Source organism: Mustela erminea, chromosome 10, assembly GCF_009829155.1.
Source record: "Mustela erminea isolate mMusErm1 chromosome 10, mMusErm1.Pri, whole genome shotgun sequence".
Classification (NCBI taxonomy): Eukaryota; Metazoa; Chordata; class Mammalia; order Carnivora; family Mustelidae; genus Mustela; species Mustela erminea.
The window spans coordinates 72,901,649-72,927,615 of NC_045623.1; the positions used below are offsets into that span (position 1 = coordinate 72,901,649).

Genomic DNA, 25,967 nt, shown 5'->3' on the forward strand with positions numbered 1-25,967 from the left:
CATATACAGAGTGAAAATGTCAACCTGTGGTTAGAGGTGGGGCCAATCTATAGTTAGATGTCTTCAGGTAGGTATAGCTCCGTATTCCACAAACAAATATGATTAGTCTTGAGTGAGAAAAAGCAAGCGTGGGTTGTTCAGCACTGCCTGTTTCTAGCGAGCAAGTGTACCTCAGAACATTCGTTTGGGAGGGTGGCCTTTAATGGTGGCTAGCACAGTAATTCATATAACAGTGGGTCACTGTAGGAGAGAAGAAGGAAAAGGTCAGTGTCCTTACTAGATATTTTAATTTGTCAGGGAAGCTGTGCTGCTCCATTCAGGGGAGATACTCACATTCTATTCTAAATGAATTTGCAGGGACTCTGGGTGGCTTAGTCATTTAAGCCTCTGCCTTCAGCTCAGGTCATGAGCCCAGGGTCCTGGGATGGAGTCCTGCATCAGGCTCCTTGCTCGGCAGGGAGCCCGCTTCTCTCTCCGCCTCTGCCTGCCACTCTGCCTGCTTGTGCGCGCGTGCTCTCTCTCTCTCTCTGACAAAGAAATAAATAAACTCTTAAAAAAAAAAAAGAATTTGCAGTGCTGGGGCCACCATTTTTGCATGCCCTCCAGAGATTGGAGAGAGAGCTGTGGACACTTTTCTTCAGGTCTTACAGTTGTTCTCAAAGAGATTCTTGTTTCTGGAGTGTTGACTAAAAATGACTAAACAAGTAGGGACACCAAATACCACTGGTGTCCCTACTTGAGGCAGTCTCAGTTGCTTATAATACTTTGGATCCTTTTTTTCATTTCCAGGCATCATGCTTTAAGACAGAAGTTGTCAAATTGGTTTGAGTTAGGAAGAGACAAACCAGGAAAGTGTTGGCTATGAGGATGATGATGTGTGAGAAAAAGTAGACAGAGCTGGGGGTCTGGATCAGGATCCCCATCCAAGGGGGATAAGACAGGGCCTGCTTGAAGCATCAGCCAGCAACTGGACCACTGAATGGTGAACGAGACCTGAAGGAGAGTGTAGTTCAGGCCTCCTCTTTGAGGAGAAAAGGACAGTCAGGAGTTGGAGAGATAATCCAAAATACAAATGTCAAATCCAAATACCAGAAGCGGAATTGTAAAGGAGAGATAGAACAGAGATGCCAGAGCTTAAATGGGTCCCAGACTAGAGTAGGTACAGAAGAAAGTTAGTTCCAGGATGATGGCCATGAACACAATCAATTCGCAGCATCTTGACTCCATGGTGGTGGATGTTAGTGCAAGGCCACGTTAGATTTGCTGAAACTATAGTGCTGGAACACTGAGTACCTGGGAAGTCACGAGAACTATCTCTTAACTACTTAAAGAATTGCCAAAGCTCTAGAGTTCTAGGTCTGCTACTCATGGACTAAGAGACCTTGGATATGCCACCTGATCTCGCTGAAACTCCTTTCCTCATTGGGAAAGTGAATATGATAATTTTCCATGCATACATCACAAAGGGGGTGGTATAGATCTAATTATGTAATGGTGGTAAAAGGACTCTGAAAACTATAAATTGATAAAGAAATTTTGAGCTGTATCTATGGGTGAAAGTTATAAGAAGGAAGGTTTTGGTTCAGTATACTGAAACACTATTATCAGTGACAGCTGCCTGGGGATACAATAACTTGCCTTCTGAACTAATAGGAACCTCCATTACTAGACACAGCCATCTGCTAAGGTTCTTAAGGTTATGAAGGCAGAGGAAGGGCTATCATTTGGGTCCAGACCTGGGCTCATGGAATCCACCAACATCATGAAATCACCAACAAACTCTGTTGGAGCTTGGGGTACATACACATTTCTGGAGAAGATCCATAATTTTCTTTAGATTAGTAAAAAAAGGCCAATGATTTACAAAAGGTAAAGAATAAAAACATGACACTTGATATTACTTACAACTCCGCTGAGTGCATTATCCTTTCTAGACTTGTAGTAACTGAGCACATTTTTTTTTTTTTTTTTTTTTTTGCTTATGTGCATAAGCAAAAAACATCTTCCAGTTGAGGGGACAAGAAAAGTCAGAGTATTTCATCCAGGACAATGTAGCTCCTTCAAGATGCTTGACAACCCCATCCATTTCTGGCTTGGGACGGAGTATTTATAAATTTACCTGTATGGCCTGTTGAAAGCTGCCCCTTGATTACTATACTTTGAATGAGATGACACCTTCATGGTTAGCACCATCCCTGGTACTATTTCTATTTTAAAGGATCTGTTCCAGCCCATGATTAAATGATAGGCTGTTGGTGGCAGAGGTGACTCAGTGTGCCTTCAACATCTTCTCTCCACTCCCACAGAAATAGAAGATTAAGCTGAGACAAGGTTGCCAGCTAAAGACCACATTTCCCAGTTTCCCTTTCAACTACAGGAGAGACTGGGTTGTCCACAGAGCTGTGAGCAGAGTGATGAGTACAATTTCCAGCCAATATCCTAAAAAGGAAGGGCACCTGCCTTCCCATTCCTTTTCTTCTCCTCCCACTTGCTTGAAGGTAGATGTGGTGGCAGGAGCTAGCGGCTTAGTTTAGCTCATTCATTGAATTGTTCATTGGCAGCTGTGCATTGACGTTGGAGAACAAGATATATAGTGTCTAGATGACCTCTGATGACCTTGTAGAGCAAACTACCCTGCTAGTTCTGGACCACCTACCTCCTTATGACTTTCATATGAGAGAAAAAGACATTTTTATCTTGTTTAAGCTCCTCTATTGGGGGATATTTTGTTATAGTAAGCTGTTACAGATGTGACCAGGACTTTATTTTCATTTCTTATCCATCCAGATGGTCAAGATCAGTTTGCTTTTACTTGGCAAAGGAAATATACTTCTACTGTTTGTTTCACGGCTATCAAAAAAATATGTTTTTGAGTATCACAGACATGCAAGTTTACATTAGTTTCAGGTGTACAACATAGTGATTCGACTTCTCTCTAGGTTATGATGTGCTCACCACAAGTGTAACTACCACCTGTCACTAGACAACGCTATTACAGTATCATGGACTTTATTTGCCACGCTGTGCCTTTTATTCCCATGATTTATTCATTCCAAAACCCGAAATGTTTCCGGGCTATTTGAATTGTCCAGCGAATTGCCATAATTTTGCCACTAGGGGGCGTCTAAGAGGTGTAGCTTCTCTCCTTTGAGATCTCAACTTACATATCCCTTTCTTAAGATTTTCTAGACAACCCAGTCTAAAGTAAGCTCCCCTTCATTACTGTCTAGCTCAGCCCATTCACTTCCTTCAAGGCACTTAGTGAAAATTGTAATTATTTGTCTGCTTAGGATACCAGCTCCATGAGGGCAGGGTCCTGTTCATTCACTGAATGATTATCACAATATCTGACATGTAGTGGACATGTAATCAAATGAGTAATGAATCTGGAAATTATAATAATAATAATAATAATAATTAATATTTGGAAATTATTAAAAAATCCCTGCTCAGGCTTCACAAGAGTTGTTAGCACCGGGAAACTATGTAGAATACCTAGATAATTTTCAAAATGGAGGTTTTCTTATTCAAGATTGAAACCCAGGAACCATAAAAAAAAGTTTATTTACCTTATTTCATGAAAATTTAGAAGTTCTGTATGCTAACAGACACCATACAGTTTTATAAAAGTAGAATAATGGGGAAAGTTATAAAGAAATGTTACAGTCAAGGACTATCATCCACAATATTAGAGAACTCATGTAGAACTCCATAGGAAAAGAAGCATAAATGGTGTATGAGTCACAGACAACAAAATAAATACAAGTGGCCAATAAGCATGTCTTTAAACCATAAATAATTTAAATATCCAATAATAAGAAAATAGTTCAATGAATTATAATACATTCATATTATAAAATATCATGAATCCATGATTAGGAATAAGATGTATTTTTTATAGTGAAAAAAGCAAGAATACTATGGATATGATCCCATCTGTAAGAATACATATATACATATGTATATATGAAATGTATATGAAACGTTCTGAAAAAATTAACACAAAACTCTTCTGTTTTTAGGAAAATGAGTGGGTTTGGTCAGGGCAGAGAGGTGTAGGGTATGTGATGTGGGATTTTTACTTTTTACTCTGCATGCTTTTTGAATGTTGGATATCTTTTACTGTGAGCATACATGCACGTATTACTTGTATAATTCCAAAGACTATTTTAAAAAGCAACAGAAAATATATGGAAGTCACCTAGGAAAATTCTTGGTATGTAGCATTAACAACAGAAATGATTGGAAAATCTCCCCAAATCATACAGAAACAGATCTGGGTGACACAGGATATCACCTAGAAATGGTTTTGGGTAATGTACAGTTACACAAAGACCCCCATCCCACGTACCCCTAACCCTCCCACCATATTTTGATTTCTCTTCATTTTCTTGGCCCAATAGCTGTAATTTAACTTTAAATACATATATAATCATTGTACCCTGGGCTGTAACATTAGGGGAGTTTCTTCAGGTGTAAGTGGACCCCGTTCTTGGCTTTGAGGACCATCTGGTGCAAGAAGACAAGAGGTCTGGTGGGGTCTGGAGCCACCTTGAAGTGGAGTAGAATCAAGGCAATGGCCACCTTTAGCTCAATCATGGCAAAATGCTGCCCAATACAATTCCTGCAGACACCAAGGGAAAGAAAGAGAGACCTTGAGGAAATGGTATTTGTTTCTGACTCTTTTGTTAAGGTGCTAGAATAATAAATCTACTGTTCACAATAAAGCAGCATTTTCACACTAAACGTCAAGGAGAGTTTTGAACTTCTCTTATCTCCTGCAAGAACATGAACCGAGAGGCTGTCATGTGATGCCCTCCCTAAAGAAGGTGACACTTGGAGATGCTTATAGAATTGTTTCTCCTGTGAGGATGTAGTATAAAATGTGGTGACTATAGTTGGTAACACTGTAATGTGTGATTGAAATTTGCTAATAAAGTAGAACTTAAATATCCTCACGCACACACAAAGAGAGAAATTGGTGAAGGGGAAGAACCTTTTCACAATGTATGCAGAGGTGAATCACCATGTTGTAGGTTTTAAATACCTTACAATTGTGTTTGTCAACTATACCTCAATAAATTTGAAATTAAGGGGAAAAACAATTGTTTCTCTTGCATTGTGGGGTGGCCTGCATGGCTTATGAGCAAGTCTGCATTGTAGGGTAACTTTCTGAGGCATGGCTGTATAGGATGTGACAGAGAAGGGCCTTGCCCTTTGTGAAACTAACTGGTCTTTTCAGGAGCTCAGATAAGTACCATGATCTACCTCATAATCTGGTGAGAAGATAGGACTCCATTGGAGAATATATGGAGTTGAGTTACCAAAGGAAGAGTGCTGTTTCCAAGTAAACATTTCTGTGCATTTTTAACAACTTCAAATTGTCCTTACCTTGGTCCAGCTGAGAATGGTAAGAAGGAGTGGGGGTGTCTCTGATCAGAATTCTCCTGGGAGAACCTCAAGGGGTCAAAGACCTAAAATGACAGCGCAATCCCACCACCATCCCCCAAACACCATTAGTGCATTTCTTAAGCTACTACTTAGCACAAATCAACAGAAATACATGATAAGCCACATATGTACCAGAACACATATGTGTTCTGGTAGCCACATTTTTATTATTTTATTTCATTTATTTGTCAGAGAGAAAAACAGAGAGGGAGAGAGCACAAGAAAGAAAGAGGCAGAGGGAGAAGCAGACTGCTCACTGAGCAAGGAGTCTGAGGCGGGACTGGATCCCAGCACACTGGGATCATGACCCAAATCAAAAGCAGATGCTTAACTGACTGAGCCACCTAGGTGTCCCAGGTAGTCAAATTTTTAAAAACGTGAAAATAATTTGAATAATATAATTTATTTTGAAAAAAATTATCATTCCAACATGTGCTAAATATAATAATTATTAAGGTAATATTTCACATTTTTGTACTATGTCCTCTAATGCCAGTGTGTATTTTACATTCCCAGCATGTCTCATTTCTGATTAGCCACAATTTAAGTGCTCAATAACCAAATGTGGTGAATAGCTACCACATTGGACAGGGCAATTCTAGACCTGCAGCCCTTGTTTGGTCTCCCAGTAGACTAATATGCTACCGAGACCAAGTATGGAGAAAGCAGAAATGTTAGGGTCAGTGATATTATTTTCACTTTGGTGGTAAGAATGCACTTACTCAATTTATCCAAAGAAAATGAAAACACTAATTTGAGAAGATATATACATCCCTAATTTATTCTAGCACTCACTTATAATAGCGAAGATATGGAAGCAACCTAAGCGTCATCAATTAAAGAATGGATAAGAAAATGTGGTGGATAGAATGGAATATTACACAGCCACAAAAAGCTTGAGATCATACCATTTCAAATAACGTGGATGGACTTAGAAGCTATTATGGTAAGTGAAGTAAGTTAGACTGAAAAAGACAAATACTGTATGAGTCCACTCATAAGACGAATCTAAAAAAAAAAGGAAAAAACCAAGTGCATAAACAAACACAAAGCAGAATTAGACCTATAAATACAGAGAACAAACTGATGATTGTAGGGGGTTGGACAAAGTCGGTGAAGGGGAGAGGGAGATACAGGCTTCCAGTTATGGAATGAATAAGTCACAGGAGTAAAAGGCACAGCATAAGGAATATCATCAATTACACTGTTATAGCGATGGAATGGAACAAGTGATGGTCACGCTTGGGGTGAGCATAGCATCAGGTATCAGCTTGTCAAATCACGAAGTTGTGCCCCCGAAACTAATGGAACATTGCATGTCAACTATACTCAAAATTAATTTCAACATTAAAAAAAGAACGCACCTACTTAGAAGTCTAGCCAAAGGGATTACGTGATCAACTGTAACTGAGACATGCAGTCCACTTCATGTTACACATAAGATATCTTAAACCCTAGCCACTTATGTGAAAGGAAATATCTGTGGGTGTTATGAGTATTTAGAGTTTAAGAACATTGAATCAAGCACTATGGTTAGCTACGTGTCTTCTTAACTCTCTAGATCCTCTCTTCTCTCTTTCCTGCTATGCTCTAGGCTCCAAGAAGCGGAGCCATATAGTTTTCTATTGGGTTTGGCTGATAAAAGACATTGGTGATCTGGAAGGTGGGTGGGGAGAGCTTTTGGGTTATTTATTCCCCGGACCTCACCCTACCAAGCTTCCTGAGCCTGACTGCTCTACTGAAGGCCTAACTCCTGCCCAGGATCTTTTCCAGCATAGCAATCTCTCTCCTATCATTATAACCCTCACCAGAGGTGGGAAGCCTTCAACAGTTGTATGCTCCATGTTGCTTTCACAAACCCTTTGTAAATAGTTTCTTTATAAAACTCTCCTCAAAGTGCCCAACTTGAGGGTGTCATCAGTCTTCTGCCAGAATTCCCATGGTTCCATCCAGCAGAAGAGAGTTTAAGTTGCCTGCCTGGCTACATGGATAGTCTACACTCTTGCAGATGTCTAGGTGAGTGCTTGGCGGAGCTCGCTAAGTAAATGACTGCAGTACAGATTGCGTTTGGAAGCAGATTATGTGGCATTATGTCCATCTGTTCATTCAAAGCAAACATAAAGTAGGAATAGGGGGAGGGGACAGGTTTTTTCTTTAGGAGGAAAGTTGAACATTTTTGGTCTTTATGTTTATTTGCTTTGTGTCATTTGCCACATCCCCACTGTGCTAACAAAAAGTTACTTGTACATCATTTGTTTTTGAAGAATTTACATGTAAGACAGTCATACCTTTGGATTTTCCCAGATGGCAGGGTTATGGTGAAGGCCCCAAATGTTGAGAACCACAGTTATTCCTGTGAAAGGAAACAAACAAAAAAGATTACAGGATGTAGAACAAGTTGAGGTAGAGCTACTGTTACACCACTCTTCAATAAGAATTTTCTTCTTGAAGGGAATGAGCTAGCTCCTGGCAGAGTTTTGTGTGCCGTAGCTGATGTCAGCAGTCAAGGACCCATGGGAAGATGAGGCTTGAATGACACCTTTGTTTTCAAAGCAATGACTTATTTAATACCTGATTCTATCTTCAGGAGCTGTTGGTATCATGTCAGAATGATACTGTTAATGGACAATATAGCACCCACCAGAGATAGTTTGGGTCCAGAAGAACAGAACCATAATTCCATCATGTAGGTCCAATGACAAGTTTCTTTTGGTTCTGCTCGTAAGTGGAAGGGAGGAAATTTTGGCAAGTATCCACATGGTTTGGGGATCAAAAAAGAAGAGGAGAGGGTAGGGAGAGGGAAGTGGGGTTATGGACATTGGGGAAGGTGAAGTGTGTAAACCTGGTGATTCACAGACCTGTACCCCTGGGGTTAATAATACATTATATGTTAATAAAAAATAAAAAGTTAAAAAAAAAAGAAGAGGAGAGAGATTTTGAAGATTATTTGATTACCATAAAAAATTCTGGTAAGTTAATTCTGGATCTGTCAACAAAGTCACAGTGACAGGCTGTTGGTATTTGCTGCAAGCAATCCTGTCAGCTTGTTTCCAATGGCAAGAGTTAACAGAACACCAAAGCAGACATGTGAAGGCTATCTCATGTGACACCCTTCTGCCTTCCACTCGCCCTGCTCAGAGACCTGTGCTATGAAGAACACTGGGTGAGGTGTGGGGCCTCTATGCAAGTTTTAATTCTGCTCATCTGCACATTGGGGTCTCCAGTGAAGTTTTGGCTATATCATGTGTGTAGTGTGCTTTCAAAGTGCTTTGTAAACTGAGAAGCCCCATATAAATGTCTGTTAAGATCATGTTCCAAGGGCAGGAAAATGAGATAATGTGTTTGAAGGTTCCATGTTAACTATTAAGTGCTGCACACTTATAAGAGTAATATTTTGATGATAATGACACCAAAGACCCCACCTTGGGTCTTCTAAATAAGTATAATGATGCTCATCTCCTATGAAGTCTCACCTGGGTCTCAAACTAAGCCAAACAAAGATTATTTTAGAAACAATGCCCTGTGAATGAAGAAACCCTGAGTTGGGATTCTAGCCACCCAGGTTCTGGACAGAGCTTCTCTGCAAATTGCTATGTGTTTTGGGAAAGTCTGGAAACCACATCTGATCAAAGAATTACCCACTGAGGTCTTGGTAGGCACCCACCCTAAGCCAGACTTCCTTAGGTTTGTCTTTTGACTCCTCTAAGAGTTGAGGACTGTTGAGGCCAGTCTTTGTCGCTGTGGTCGCTAGGATCCCCTTGTCTCTAGGAACTGCTTAAGAAAAGAATGCAAAGACCTGCAGGCAGGGAGCGTCCATCTGGGAAGGTAATAGGCTTGCTGAGCTCTCTGGAAATGGATGGGACTGGAGGCGCCAGTCGGAGTGACTCCTTGATGCACATTGTGGTGTATGACATTTCACCCAGCTGGTCCCTGTGAGGACAAGGGAAGGAAGGGAGGGAACTCAGTCTCCATATCTAGTTTGTAAATAATGATGTTTTTTTCCTCTTTGGTGTTTGGTCCTGGTAAATATCATCTCTAGGTTAAAGTTATTTTGCAATTGGCTTATGTAATGTGAGACTCTGTGAGAATGTGAGACTCTGCCTCAGGATCAGCTGAGGTTCCAGAGGAAGAGGGGACCAAACAAGTGTCCATTATAAAGTGAGATGCTTATCTACCGGTAAAGGATTTTGTAGGGAGATTTCTGAAACCTGTTTTGCAACTCTTAGCTCACCGTGTAAGTCAAGAATGTAGAAAGAATGTAGAAAGAATGACTGAGGACTGAAGAGAGAGGGCTTAAGAGTTTTGAGAATAAAAACAATATATCCTTTAAAGAGCATTGTGGGAATGCCCGAATGCTGTGGAGAATGGAGGAGAGTCTCCCAACCATGTTAGGCAAAGAGGGGCTCCTTGGGTCACGTCCATGATCTGACATGTACCCCCCGAGTTTGGGAAACAGAGGACTGATAGATCACAGAGGTCTGTGATTCAGAACAGACAGGACGTTGGGGGAGAGCAACAGCGACAAACAAGTCCGAGTACTCCAGTGTGCTCCATGGGCCAATAAACTGGCAAGAGTCAGAGCTTCAGAACCAGTCTGAAAGGAATTCTGAGGATAAGAATTCCCTCGTTTCCCCGTGAATCACCATGGCAAAGGTCCAGTGAGGGAATCTCCAAGAAACTCACAGATGTACCCATTGTGAGTGAAAGGAAGCACTCACTAGCCACCCAGCTCAGAGGGCAAATCACCATAGGACCAACCCCTTTCTCCTCCTGGCTCCCTCCTGGGACCACTTTTGGAAGGGTCAGAAACAGAAGCTACTGGGTTGGGGAGGAACTGGTCAGTAAAATAAAGCCAACCACAAACCCCTCACCCATCACTGGCTTCCAGACCCAAAGAAATGCTGATCTGGGATGGAGGGAGAGGATACAAGTGGATATGAATTTGTACTTTTCATTATTCCACTGGACCAGACAGCTTCATTACTGAAATGAGACTGCTCTTTTGATGGGGACTCTATGAGATTCACTCAAGATTTCACCCCAGAGATGAAAAGAACTTGTCTCACACAAGGCTGAAATATCAGAGGGAGAAGAATGAAGTTTGTTTTTTTTTTTGTTTTTTTTTTTAATCCTAGCCAATCAGCTAGTCATAAAATGACTGCATATATTCAGTATATTTGCTTTATTCTATTTCTGTTTGCTTTTCTGATTACTTATTTTGAATGTGGGCTCTGACCATTCAGCAGTGTGAAATTTTCATTTTGAGCTTTTTCCTCCTCAAGCTCAGAATAAAAAAAGTAATTCTGCTTAGTCTGGCACTTTGCATATTTTAGAAACACAACGTTGTCCATCTTAGCCCTGGTGCAAGAAGAAGAGAGGAATTAAAATTTTTTTTTTTTTAAGATTTTATTTAATTATTTGACAGACAGAGATCACAAGTAGGCAGAGAGGCAGGCAGAGAGAGAGGAAGGGAAGCAGGCTCCCTGCTGAGCAGAGAGCCCGACTCGGGGCTCGATCCCAGGACCCTGGGATCATGACCTGGGCCGAAGGCAGAGGCTTAACCCACTGAGCCACCCAGGTGCCCCGAAGAGAGGAATTTTAACCCAATGCCGAAACGGCTGACAAGTCAAATGGAGACATTGAACAACTTGCCAGTTTTTTCAGAAATTGCTCCTTGCAATGTGGCTTTATTGTCTGTCTTAAAGAATTATAAATTTTCAGCATACTATGTACACATTTCATTAAATGTGAGTAGAGGGCCATATTATGGAATAAAAATTTATTTTATATAAAATTATTTTTCCTTCTCTCATTAAAATAAGTCGTACTTAGTAGATCCTTTAGACTTTGTTTTCTCACCTGGCAAAGATTTCTTTATTGTTTTTACATTTCACATACGCCAGACAAGAATGAGAAAGGCCAATATTGGGGTTGTATACATATACACCCTAAACAGGTTAAATATCCAATTAATGTTAATCAATGAATAAAAAATGACTAATCAACACTATATTTTGTGCTATACAGATTAAACCTTTAATTTATGGTAGGAAATAACTATTACTTCCTTATAAAAAGTAGGAGCTCTACCATAGCTATATAAATCCAAATTTTCCCTTGCAAATATTCTGAGCTGACCTTTCCATTTGAAATATGGTGTATCCACCCTACTCCTGGGGCTAGATAGTCCTTATGCTTTCTATCTTTCTGTCCCTTTGGCCATCAAAGCAATGGTAAGTGAAATATCTAGCTAGGGTAAAGAATGTGTTTTGAATCAGAGATGTGTTTGTTTTTCTGTCAGACAGTGTGTCTCAAGGGCAAATCCATAACCTGGGCACTGTTTGAACAGCCAGATAATTTCACAGTCTTTCAAAATGGTGTTGACATTTTCTACCTGGCTAACTCATCCTATAAGAGGCAGCTGGGGCATCAGTTCTCCCAAGAAGTCCCCTTGGGTCCCCAAAACCAGGTCAGGTGCCTGTCTTCTGATTTTCTATAGTAGCCAGCGCATCTCTCTCTCGCTACCCTTACCAGGTTATATGGCAATTATTCATACGGAGGGCTGTCTCCTGTTCCAGGGTGTAAGCTCATTGAGAGCAGGATCTACACCAAATGTGGCACATTTCTGAAGTGCCTCGGTAGTTAGAATGTTCTCAGTCCATAATCACTGGACTTAACTACAGAGTGTATCCTTTAGTACTATGTTCAAAGTTTGAGCCAGTCCTGAGGAGTAAACAAGGAGATGGGAGGGAATGACTACAATGGGAGCTTAAATGATATGGGTGCTTGCTGGGGTCTCAGAGAGGAGACGCACCTGAGTCTTACCATTCAAACTCTGAATGCAAGTCTAGGGATCAATTCCCCTTTTCCAGGGTACCCAGCCAGGTGAAAGAAATGGGACATTACACACCACTGATTAGAAAAACAATGAAGCAGTTAACTTACGGATGAGTGAACTTCTTTGGCAAAGATAGAGAAATAATTTTGGTCTCTCTAGAAAACAGGCAGAATAGTAGCCTGCCTGTTCTGTTTCTACAGGCACATATCTTGAAGCACAATGGTCACCAAGGTACCAGAGGAGAGAATAAAGCAAAACGCATGGAGAGGAAGCAAGATGAAATGTTTAAGAATGCAGATCTTAGGGGCGCCTGGGTGGCTCAGTGGGTTAAGCCACTGCCTTTGGCTCAGGTCATGATCACAGGGTCCTGGGATCGAGTCCCTCATCGGGCTCTCTGCTCAGCAGGTAGCCTGCTTCCCTCTCTCTCTCTCTCCCTGCCTCTCTGCCTACTTGTGATCTCTGTCTGTCAAATAAATAAATAAAATCTTTAAAAAAAAAAAAAAGAAAAAGAATGCAGATCTTACCAGGTGATAGAAGACCCGTCCCCCAGGATGCCCCTGATCTCCTCCCGGCATCTCTCTTGATGCTCAGGGTTCAGAGCCAGGTAGTAGAGAAGCCAGGAAATGCTCCCTGCTGTGGTGTCGTGCCCTGCCAACATCAGTGTGTTCACCTCGGACCTTAGGTCAGTATCTGAGAAGCTGTTGCCATTTTCAGCCTGGAAGGTATAGTAGAGAGATGTTTCTGCAATGTCAGTTTATAGATAATAAATGTCAGTTTATAGATATCTGCAGCCCCCCCCCCCAAGATAATGGCTTGGGGGGGGGACCACTAGAGTTTCATACGAGAGTTTCAATTTTAATTCAGTTCAACAAATACATAGTAGAAATCACACTTTGACCAGAGTAAAAAGGAGAACCAACATTAGATAAGGAAAGCAGGCCTTGCAAAGAGCTCCTTGATTCATCCTGCCAGATTTATGCAGATTCCCCAGCACCTCCTCCTCATCATTTTACCAACTTACGCTATGACCCATTTTCCTGTGCTTCCCTACACTGCCATGTATCTTTGCAGTAATCACCAAGTCCTGTCCAATTAGTAAAAAATGTAGTCTTGTCCGACTCCCTCTAGTGACAGAATTACAGACTTCTATCTTCACCTGAAACTGCATGGATCCAACCCATCAGTTCAAAAGTATTGTTAAATTTAGCTGATCGGGACGCCTGGGTGGCTCAGTTGGTTAAGCAGCTGCTTTCGGCTCAGGTCATGATCCCAGTGTCCTGGGATCGAGTCCCGCATCGGGCTCCTTGCTCGGCGGGGAGCCTGCTTCTCCCTCTGCCTCTGCCTGCCATTCTGTCCGCCTGTGCTTGCTCTCTCCCCTTCTCCCTCTGATAAATAAATAAAATCTTTAAAAAAAAAATTTAGCTGATCAATTTTCCTCTTGTCTTCCCTCCACCTCACTTATCCATTCACCTGCACAATTAACTACATATATGAGCAGCCTCAGACATTTGAAAAATTTACCTGGGCAGAAAGTATAACATCCAGAAAATCCTGGTACTTCTGCTTCTGAGTACTACCATGCTTCTTTTCATCTTTCAGGAATTTCTTTCTATCCTGGATTAGGTTTTCTGGGACAGAATAACAATTCCCGATTAGCAAAGTGACAGCAAGGTTAAAGTAAAATTATTACAGAGCAAGCCATGGCCTACAAGTAGCTTCAAATCATACCTAATTTCCTGATCTCAGAATGGGTACATTGTATTTCAATAGATTTAATTTTTGCAGATGTTTGTTCTCCCATCAAATGACAAACTTTGATCAAAGAAACACAATACATTTGGAATAGTCTTTATACAAGTAGGCAGGCGATATAATAAAGATGGTCTCAAATGCAGGTGCAAATGGTCAAACATTCTTTTCTTTCTCAGTCTAATATCTCATTTTCATGGAAAAGTTATAAAATGAAATGGAAGACAGGCAAAGAAAAATTAGTTATACCTTCTGTATAACTGAAGGGGCTTAAAAGAGAACCCCACAGAAATACGAAACAGAATCCTAAAACTGTAATTCAAGAAAACTTTCTGGAAGTGAAACAAAATTTAAATGTACACCTTAAGAGGCCAACCCTATCTTTGGAAAAGTTAGAACAGTTAGAAAAGTTAGAATAACCAATAACAATATATACCCTAGTAAAACTACTCAATATTGAAGACAGAGAAAAGAAAATCCTCAGAGACTCCAAACAAAAAGACCAAATGACTTCCAAGGGTAAGAAAATTAAGGCAGCATCATACTCCTCAAGAACAATAAAGAAATCAAAGCAAGATTAGAACATTTTCAGGATGCCTGGGTGGCTCAGTCAGTTAAGTGTCTGACTCTTGATTTTGTTTTTTTGTTTGTTTGTTTGTTTCTAAAGATTTTTATTTATTTATTTGACAGACAGAGATCACAAGTAGGCAGAGAGGCAGGCAGAGAGAGAGGGAGGGGGAAGCAGGCTCCCTGCTAAGCAGAGAGCCCGATGCGGGGCTCGATCCCAGGACCCTGGGATCATGACCTGAGCCAAAGGCAGAGGCTTTAACCCACTTAGCCACCCAGGTGTCCCATGACTCTTGATTTTGGCTCAGGTCTTGATCTCAAGGTTGTGAGTTCAAACCCTGCATTGGGAAAAGATTAGAGCATTTTCAAGAAACTCAAGGAAACAAAGTAGTAGTAAATATTTTATATCTAGGAAAATTGTCATTCAAGCAAGTATGAAGTCTACCAAAGAACAGGTATAAACTTCCATGAACTCAGACAATACTATGCTCATGAGCCCATCCTGAGGTATCTAGTGACTGAGCTTCATCCAACCAAGAGATGACTAGGAAAACTTCATTAAAGAACTGAGGTGTGCAATTCATAGACGGAATTCTAAACCTCAGACTAAAATAAGTATTGGCACATGAACAGAAGAATATCACATAAACACTAAGAGTGAAAATAATTCAACTAAAAATAGGAGAAGGGAGGGAGAAAGGGGAAAGTAGAATAACCACTAATTGTTGGGGGCCTTGCACATTTGATCTTTTTTCCCTCTGGACCTGAGGCCTCTGCTGCAACCATGTTACTCCAGATCCTCAGTCAGACCAAGAAGCATCTGAGCTTGATTCTCGTCCTTATATTTATTGGAGTGGGAGGCACTGGAGAGTCACTTGGCGTTGCTCAATCCAGATGTCAGTGGGGATACGAATATTCCAGATCTTGAAAAAATTGGACCCCCGTGATTAATACACGTTTGGCTCAGTGAATGTAGATCACAGAAAACTGAAGAAAGAAGATGCAGACTTCTAAATGAAGTGTTTCAATATAAAGCTGTTCAGAATGAAAGCCTTCCAGAAGCCATTCTCACAATTTTCCACTTATCCAAGAAGTATTTCTCCTCTAAATGCATGAAATCGTGTTGGGGTATTGTGCTGGGGTTTACACAGATTAATACATCTCTGAAGTTCGAAAAAAAAAAAAAAGACCACTAATAATTGTATAGGTAATAAATGAAAATAAAAGGGAATTACTAAAAGCTGACAAACCATCAACGAACCCGACACAAACGACAAATACTGTATGATAGAATACGTAGTCAAATTTGTAGATGAAGAAAGTGGAACGGTGGTTTCCAGGGCCCGAGAAAAGAGTATAAAGAGGGATTGTCATTTACTATATATGGAATTTCAATTTTGCAAGGTGAAATGAGTTCTGGAGATGGATGGCGGTGGTGATGGCGCAATAATGTGAATATAATTATTAGCACTAATCTGTATACTTTAAAAAGATTAAGATGGTAAATGTTACCTGTATTTACCATAGTAAAAACGACAAGCCAGACGGCAAAAGTGTAAATAAGGGAAAGAAGAAGGATTTATAGAAGGACTAAACACTAGGGTAGCCAGAGAAAAAAATATACTTTCTTAAATATCAGAAGATATATTTTAAAAGAGCAAAGAAGACATACCACATAGAGAAAGGAACACAGTGTACTGAGTTGAATAATGTCCCCCCAAAATTCATGTTCACCCAGAACCAGTGAATGGTTATTTGTTCAGGAAGCCTTTGGGAAATGAATACATACAGTAACTATAATATAATACACATAGTAAATCATAAAAATACGACAGTGTTGAGTCCGAACATGTCAGGCATTTCAACAAATAAGAATGGGAATGACTTGTTTACTACAGTAAACATGTTTTCAAATTGACTCATAAAGCAAAACAGAGCGATGTGCTACATGTAAGAAAAACACATAAAACAAAACAGTTGAAGATATCTACAAATAAAGGGATGGACGAGGATATACCAGAAATGAAAGTAGTAAGAAAATTGGGGCTGCAATCCTGATATCAAACAAAATAGAATTTGAACAAAAACTCACTAGAAAAGAGGCCAGTTTTTATTATTTATTTATTTTATTTAAGATTTTATTTATTTATTTGTCAGAGAGAGAGAGAGAGAGCACAAGCAGACAGAGCAGCAGGCAGAGGGAGAAGCAGGCTCCCTGCTGAGAAAGGAGCCTGATGTGGAACTGCATCCTAGGACCCTGGGATCATGACCTCAGCCGAAGGCAGATACTTGACTGACTGAGCCACCCAGGCATTCCATGAAGGTCAGTTTTTAATGTTAAAAGTCAGGATATCATAGGGCACCTGACTGGGTTGGTTGGTAGAGCATGCGACTCTTGATTTCAGGGTTATTAGTTTGAGCCCCACATTGGGTGTAGAGATTACTTAAAAATTCAATCTTAAAAAAAGTCATGATATCACAATAATATTTATGAACATATAAATACACCAAATAACATAGCAGTACCTATTTAAAGCAGAAACTATAGGAAATGCAAGGAAAAGTAGGTAGAATCACACTAATAATAGGAGTCTTCAATATACCACTCCTAGTATAGGATAGGTCAAGTGGACAAAAATAAGATATAGAAGATCTAAACAAAATAATAAGGCAGAACATATGGGTGAAGATATCAGACATATACTCAATAATAAAGAATTTATCTTCTTCATAAAAGTGCATGGAACATTTATGGAACTTGATCATATTAGACCAAGGAAAACATTAGTAAGTTCTGTAAAACGGAAATACTACAGATAATACTTTCTAATTGCAATACAATAAACTTAGAAATTTTAAAAAAATAAAAAAAAGACAGCTTTTCACCTAGAAATTTATAAATCATCTATTAAACACTTATTGAGTAAAAGGGATATAGAAATTGAAATTAAAGAATTTCTGAAAAAAAGATAAAAAACATTACTTATCAAAATACATGAGATATAATCAATAAACAAAAGAAAATTCATAGCCTTAAACACACACAGCAATCAGAAATATAAAAAGCCATTCTAAAACTCTATGGAATCTCAAGGGACTGCAAAGAGTCAAAACCATCCCGAAAAAGAACAAAACTTGAAGGACTCACATTCTTCCTAACTTCAAAACTTACTACAAAGCTATGGTAATCAAAAGAGTGGTATCAACATAAAGATAGACATATACTATACAAGAATGGAATACAGAGCCCAGAAATAAAGCCTCACATATATGGTCAAATAATTTTCGACAAGGATACTAAAACCATTCAGTAGGGTAAAGGACAGTCTTTTCAAAAAATGTTTCTGGGAAAATTGGACATTTACATACAAAAGAATGAAGTTAGACCTTAGCTAATACCATATTTGAAAATTAACTCCGAATAGATCAAGGACCTAATTATGAGACCTCAAACAATAAAATTCTTCAAAAAAAATTTTTTTTTATTTGACAGACAGAGATCACAAGGAGGCGGAGAGGCAGGCAGAGAGAGGGAGAGGAGGAAGCAGGCTCCCCACTGAGCAGAGAGCCTGATGTGGGGCTTGATCCCAGGACCCTGGGATCATGACCTGAGCCAAAGGCAGAGGCTTAACCCACTGAGCCACCCAGGTGCCCCTCAAACAATAAAATTCTTTAAAGAAAAATAGGACTGGGGTGCCTGGGTGGCTCAGTGGGTTACGCCTCTGCCTTAGGCTCAAGTTATGGTCTCAGGGTCTTGGGATGGAGCCCCGCATCAGGCTCTCTGCTGAGCAGGGAGCCTGCTTCCCTTCCTCTCTCTCTCTGCCTGCCTCTCTGCCTACTTGTGATCTCTGTCTGTCAAATAATTAAATAAAATCTTTAAAAAAAAAAAAAAGAAAAATAGGGTTAAAAGCCACAAGATTGAGGGCACCTGAGTGGCTCAGTTGTTAAGTGTCTGTCTTTGGCTCGGGTCATGGTCCCAGGGTCCTGGGATCGAGTCATCAGGCTCCCTGCTTGGCAGGAAGCCTGCTTCTCCTGCTCCCCCTCCCCCTGCTTGTGTTCCCTCTCTTGCGGTGTCTCCCTCTGTCAAACAAATAAATAAAATCTTTAAAAGCCACTGAATTTAGTAAGAATTTCTTGCACTGACACCCAAGACAGAGGTAACACAAGAAAAGGCAGGCAAATTATGACTTCATGAAAATTTAAAAACAGTATCCATAGAGTAAAAGGGCAACCCACAGAATGAGAGAAAATATTTGCGAATTATCTGAAAAGGGATTCATATCCAGAATACATAGGGGCGCCTGGGTGGCTCAGTGGGTTAAGCCGCTGCCTTCGGCTCGGGTCGTGATCTCAGGGTCCTGGGATCGAGTCCCGCATCGGGCTCTCTGCTCAGCAGGGAGCCTGCTTCCTCCTCTCTCTCTCTCTCTCTGCCTGCCTCTCTGCCTACTTGTGATCTCTCTCTATCAAATAAATAAATAAAATCTTAAAAAAAAAAACATTTAAAAAAAAAAAAAAAAAAAAAAACAGAATACATGAAGAACACCTAGAATACAACACCAAAAATACCTGACTCAAAAATGGGTAAAGGACTTAAGAGGACATTTCTCCAAAGAAGACGTATGAATGTCTAATTAGCACATGAACAGAAAAGATGTTCAACATCACTAATTATTAGGGAAATGCAAATCAAAACTACAATAAGATACCACCTTGGAGTTATTAGGATTGCTACTATCAAAAACCCCAGAAAACAAGTGTTGGCAAGAATTTGGAGAAAACAGAACCTCTTGCCTGCTATTGGTGTGAATGCAAAATGCTATAGTTGCTGTGGAAAACAATATGGCAGCTCCTCAAACAATAAAAAAATAGAATTATCATATGATCCAGCAATTCCACGTCTGAATATACCCTCAAAAGAAATGAAAGCAGAGTCTTGAAGAGTTATTTGTACACGCATGTTTCTAATAGCATTATTCAGAAAAGCTAAAATATGGAAGCAACCCAAGTGCCCATTGATGGATGAATGCATAAACAAACTGTGACGGAATATGCATAGAATGGAATATTTTCAGTCTTAAAAAAGTAGGAAATTCTGACATATGCTACAGCATGGATAAACCTTGAGGACATGCTAAGCAAAATAAGTCAGTTGCAAAAAGATGAATACCCATAGATTACATTTATAGGGTACTCAGAATAGCCCAAATCATAAAGACAAAAAGTACAATGGTGATTGTGAGGGACTGAGGGGAGGGGAGAATAGAGAGTTACTGTTTAACTGGTATAGAATTATAGTTTTACAAGACAAATAGGTTTATGGGGATCGATGGTGATGGCTGTACAACAATGGAAGTGTATTTAATATCACCAAACTGTACATCTAAAATATGGTTGGGGCATCTGAGTGGCTCAGTCAGTTAAGCATCTGCCTTTGGCTCAGGTCATGATCCCAGGGTCCTGGGATTGAGCCCACACTGGGCTCTCTGCTTAGTGGGGAGCCTGCTTTTCCCTCTGCCTCTCCCTGCCACTCTGCCTGCCTGTGCTCTCTCTCTGTCAAAAAAATAAACAAACAAAATCTTTTAAAAAATAAAAAATGATTAAAAAATAAAATATGGTTAAGATGGTAAAGTTTACCTTTTGTGTATTTTAGCACAATAAAAAAAGAAAAAACATACAAATACACACACAAATAGATTAACAAAGCAAATAAAAAATAGGAAAAGAATGAAAGAATAAAATACAGTAGTCCTCTCTTACCTGCAGAGATATATACCAAAACCACCAATGGATACCTGAAGCCACAGATAATACCAAGCCCTATATGTTTTTTTTTTCTTATATATACATACTTATGATAAAGTTTAACTTATAAATTAGGCACAGTAAGAGATTAGCAATGACAACAAAAAATAAAACAATTATAAAAATATGCCATAATAAAATTTATGTGAATGTGTTCTCTTGCTCTTTTTCAAAATTACTCATTGTACTATCACGCTCCTTCTTGTGATGATGTGAGATGATAAAATAGCTATGTGATGAGATGAAGTGAGGGGAAGGATACAAGCGATGTGACATAGAGTTAGGTTACTACTGACTTTCTGATGATACATCAGAAGGATCATCTGCTTCTGGACCACAATTGCCCATGGGTAACTGAAATCATGGAAAGCAAAACCATGGATGAGGGAGAACTACTGCAAATATATCAAATCCTAATTTAAAACTAGAAAAAGAATACCAAAATAAACCAACAAAGAGTACAAAAAATAAAGAAAATAGCAAAGTTAGTATGGTAGAGAACAGAAAAACAGTAGACCAAATTGATAAATCAAAATTTTGGCTCTTCCACATGCAGAAAAATGAAATTGGACCATTTCCTTATACCACACATGAAAATAGACTCAAAATGGATGAAGGACCTCAACGTGCGAAAGGAATCCATCAAAATCCTTGAGGAGAACACAGGCAGCAACCTCTTCAACCTCAGCCGCAGCAACATCTTCCTAGGAACATCACCAAAGGCAAGGGAAGCAAGGGCAAAAATGAACTATTGGGATTTCATCAAGATCAAAAGCTTTTGCACAGCAAAGGAAACAGTTAACAAAATCAAAAGACAACTGACAGAATGGGAGAAGATATTTGCAAACGACATATCAGATAAAGGACTAGTGTCCAAAATCTATAAAGAACTTAGCAAACTCAACACCCAAAGAACAAATAATCCAATCAAGAAATGGGCAGAGGACATGAACAGACATTTCTGCAAAGAAGACATCCAGATGGCCAACAGACACATGAAAAAGTGCTCCATATCGCTCGGCATCAGGGAAATACAGATCAAAACCACAATGAGATATCACCTCACACCAGTCAGAATGGCTAAAATCAACAAGTCAGGAAATGACAGATGCTGGCGAGGATGCGGAGAAAGGGGAACCCTCCTACACTGCTGGTGGGAATGCAAGCTGGTGCAGCCACTCTGGAAAACAGCATGGAGGTTCCTCAAAATGTTGAAAATAGAACTGCCCTATGACCCAGCAATTGCACTACTGGGTATTTACCCTAAAGATACAAATGTAGTGATCCAAAGGGGCACGTGCACCCGAATGTTTATAGCAGCAATGTCCACAATAGCCAAACTATGGAAAGAACCTAGATGTCCATCAACAGATGAATGGATCAAGAAGATGTGGTATATATACACAATGGAATACTATGCAGCCATCAAAAGAAATGAAATCTTGCCATTTGCGACAACATGGATGGAACTAGAGCGTATCATGCGTAGGGAAATAAGTCAAGCAGAGAAAGACAACTATCATATGATCTCCCTGATATGAGGAAGTGGTGATGCAACATGGGGGCTTAAGTGGGTAGAAGAAGAATCAATGAAACAAGATGGAATTGGGAGGGAGACAAACCATAAGTGACTCTTAATCTCACAAAACAAATTGAGGGTTGCTGGGGGGAGGGGGGTTGGGAGAAGGGGGTGGGATTATGGACATTGGGGAGGGTATGTGCTTTGGTGAGTGCTGTGAAATGTGTAAACCTGGTGATTCACAGACCTGTACCCCTGGGGATAAAAATATATGTTTATAAAAAATAAAAAATTAAAAAAAAATTTTTTGGCTCTTCCAAAAAAATCCATAACAGGCACACACTAGCTAATTTAATCAGGAAAAGAGGGAGAATGCACAAATATATGAAGTAAGAAATGACAAAGGGAAACTATCTATTAATACAGAGAGATTTTTAAAATTTTTAATTGTTTATTTTTTTTTAAAGTGGTCTCTACACCAGATGGGGCTTGAAATTCCAATTCTGAGATCAAGAGTTGAGTGTCAGTCAGGAGCTCCAAGAGAAATTATTTTTTAAAGATCAGAGAAATTTTTTTTTAGCATAATGAGATTAGTATTTCTCTCTAAATAAATTTTAAAACCTAGCTGAAACAGAAAATTCAGTATACCTGAGTTGAACCCAGTAGAGAGAGAAAACTTAGACTAATTTCCATAGAAGAAATAGAGAAGATCATCAAGGAATGGTCCCCACCAGAAAAATGAAAAACAAAGGACCAAAGAGAAGAAAAAGAGAAAGGAATGGAAGTAGTATATGAAACAACAAACAACTGAGAACTTTCCAAAATTAATGATAGACACCAAATCACAGGTACGAGAGACGCATAGAACACTAAGTAGGAAAACATCAAAAAATCTACACCAAAAAGTCAATATGCACATTTTATTCAAACTACAGAAGATCAAAGACAAAAAGAAAATCTTAAAAGAAATCACGGGGAGAAAACACTTTACCTATAGCAAGGCAGTGATAAAAATTACACTGGACTTTTCTTCAGAAACCAGGCAAAGAAGAGAATAGAATAAAATATTTAAAGTGTTAAAAGGAAAAACTCATCAGCCTTGAATTCTGCCAAGTTACCCTTAAAAATGAAAGAGAAATAAAGACTTTCTCAGACAAAAATTGAGGAAATTTGTCACCATTAAACCTGCTTTGCAAAATAAGTGAGAAGCTCTGATCTACATAGAGAAAGAAAAACATTAAGGAAAGAATAAATGAAGATAAAATAAAACTTTTTGTTTACCTACTTTTAATTGACCTAACAGATAACAATCTGTTTAAAATAATAACAACAACAATGTATTCAGTTTTATAGCTTTTGGGGAAGTAAAATAAATTACAGCAATGTGATAAAGGGATAGGGGAAAAATTGGGAGTTGGGAATATCGTGTTATAAGGTACTTTCAAGTATTATTTGAAAGTGGGCTTGGATTAGTTCTAAATACATATTACAAACTCAAGGACAACCACTAAACAAGGTTAAAAAAAAGTAAAATGTATCTGCTAAGAGAGGAGAAAAACGTAATCATATAAAATACACAATTAAAACCAGACAAGGTTGGGGCATCTGGGTGGCTCAGTTGGCTAAGCGACTGCCTGGAATTGAGCCCCTCATTGGGCTCCCTGCTCCTCAGGGAGCCTGTTTCTCCCTCTTCCTTTGCCTGCTACTCCCCCTGCTTGTGGTTTCTTTCTCTCTCTGTCAAATAAATAAATAAAATCTTGAAAAAAAAAAAAAAAGATAAGGCAGAAAAAGAGTGGAAGACCAAAAAGGAAAAGGGAAAAAAAAAAAAAAGAATAATAAGAAGTAACAAATATGGTGACTATTAATCCAAATATATCAAGTGGTGTTTAAATACATCAGTTAAAAAACAGATGGATTAAAAAAAAACAATTATATGTTGTCCACAAGAATCCATGTTAAAATACAAAGATACATATAGATTAAGAGAAAAGGAATAGAGTAAGTTATGCCATGCTGGAGTAGCTATATTAACTTAAGATAGAACAGATTTCAAAGCAAGGAAAAATATTAGGGTAAAAATTATTAGGGATAAAAAAGGCATTACATAATTTTAAAGGGGCCAATTCTCCAAGAAGACAACAATCTTTAATGTGAAAGCACCTGGGTGCCTGGGTGGCTCAGTCGGTTAAGCATCTGCCTTTGACTCAGGTCAGGATCCTAGGGTCCTGGTATGGAGCTCCACATCAGTCCTGCATCAGGCTCTCTGCTCTGAGGGGAGCCTGCTTCTCCTTCTGCCTCTCTCTGTGTGTCTCTAATGAATAAATAAATAAGATCTTTAAAAAAAAAATGTGAATGCACTGAGCAACAGAGTATCAAACATGTAAGGCAAAAAATAATAGGACTCCAAGGAGAAATAGATGAATCTACTCTTATAGTTGGAGACTTCAATACTCCCCTGTCAGTAATGGACAGACCCAATAGTCAGAAAAACAGCAAGGACATAGTTGAACTGAACGATATCTTCAGTCAACTGGATCTATTTCACATCCATAGAACACATCATCCAACAACAGCAGAATACACTTCCTTTACAAGCTAACAGAGAACATTCTCCAAGATAGACCACATTTGGTCTATAAAACATACCCTAAATTTTAAAAGAACATAAATCATATCAGTGTGCTCTCAGACCACAATGGAGTAGAAATCAATAACAGAATGGTAGTTGGGAAACTCCAAAATAGTTATTGAGTAAACCACAGATTTCTAAATAACACATGGGCCAAAGAAATCTCAAGGGAAAAAATTTAAAATATTTTGAACTAAATGAAAATTAAAATACAACTAATCAAAATTGTGCAATACAGGAAAGGCAGTACTTAGAGGGAACTTTCTTTTTCTATTTTTTTAATTAACATAAAATGTATTATTTGTTTCAGGGGCACAGGTCTGTGATTCATCATAGAGGGAACTTTATAACTTTGAATTAATATATTAGAAAAGAAGAAAGATCTAAAATCAGCAATATAATCTTATCCCTTAGGAAACTAAAAAGAGAACACATTAAATCCAAAGTAAATAAAAAAAAGGAAATAAAAATTAGAACAGAAATCAGTGAAACTGAAAATAGGAAATCAAGAGATAAAATCAATGAACCAAAAATTGGTTCTTTGAAAAGATGGATAAAATTGATAAATCTCTAACCAGGTTAACCAAGAAAAAAAGAGAGAAGACACAAATTACTAATATCAGAAATAAAAAGGGGACATCAGTACTGATTCTATGGGCATTAAAAAAGATAATAAAGGAATATTATAAACAAGTGTATGCCCATAAATTTGATAACCAACATGAAATGGACTGAATTCTCGAAAGACATAATCTACCAAAACTCAACAAGAGAAATAGATAATCCAAATAGGCCTATATCTATTAAAGAAATTAAATCAATCATTAATAGCCTTCCCAAAACAGGAAGGACCAGGTCTAAATGACTTCACTGGTTTATTTTATCAAATATTTAAGGAAGAAATCATACTAATTCTTTACAATCTCTTCCAGAAAATAGCAGAGGAATACTCTCTAATTCAGTGTATGAGGCCAGCCGTTATCCTAATATCAAAACCAGACAAAGACATTACAAGAAAGGAAAACTACAAACCAGTATCTCTCATGAAATAGATGCTAAAATCCTCAATGAAATATTAGCCAATTGAATCCAACAATGCATAGAAGGAATTATACACCATGACCAAGTGGGATTTATTCCAGATACGCAAGTCTGGTTCCACATTCAAAAATCAATTAATGTTATCTATCACATCAATAAGTTAAAGAGGAACAATCATAGGACCATCACAAAAGATGCAGAAAAAAAGATCTAACACAATCTAACACTCATCCATGATTAAAAAAAACAAACCCCTCTCAGAAAACTAGGAATAGAGGGGTATACATATCCTAATGTATTTGTCAAAACCCATAGAGTGTGCAAATATAAATAGTGAACACTAATGTAAACTACGGACTTCACCAGGAAGT

The 25,967-nt window shown here is 38.8% G+C and overlaps 1 protein-coding gene across 2 annotated transcripts in view; it reads right to left on the minus strand.

The window, feature by feature from the left end:
• Window positions 1-3,541: 3,541 nt before the first annotated feature.
• The window catches only part of LOC116600675 (cytochrome P450 4X1), a 41,341-nt gene continuing 18,915 nt past the window's right edge, over window positions 3,542-25,967 (minus strand). Inside the window, exons 7-12 of one of the 2 annotated variants that reach the window (XM_032360890.1) lie at window positions 13,811-13,917; window positions 12,814-13,004; window positions 9,248-9,381; window positions 7,740-7,804; window positions 5,392-5,474; window positions 3,542-4,624 (exon numbers count right to left, since the gene is read on the minus strand). In XM_032360890.1, coding sequence (XP_032216781.1) covers window positions 4,456-4,624; window positions 5,392-5,474; window positions 7,740-7,804; window positions 9,248-9,381; window positions 12,814-13,004; window positions 13,811-13,917 — 749 coding nt within the window. In that variant the 3' untranslated portion in view covers window positions 3,542-4,455. Of the gene's footprint in view, window positions 4,625-5,391; window positions 5,475-7,739; window positions 7,805-9,115; window positions 9,382-12,813; window positions 13,005-13,810; window positions 13,918-25,967 lie in introns of those variants that run through there. The other variant, XR_004289747.1, reaches the window with a different exon arrangement.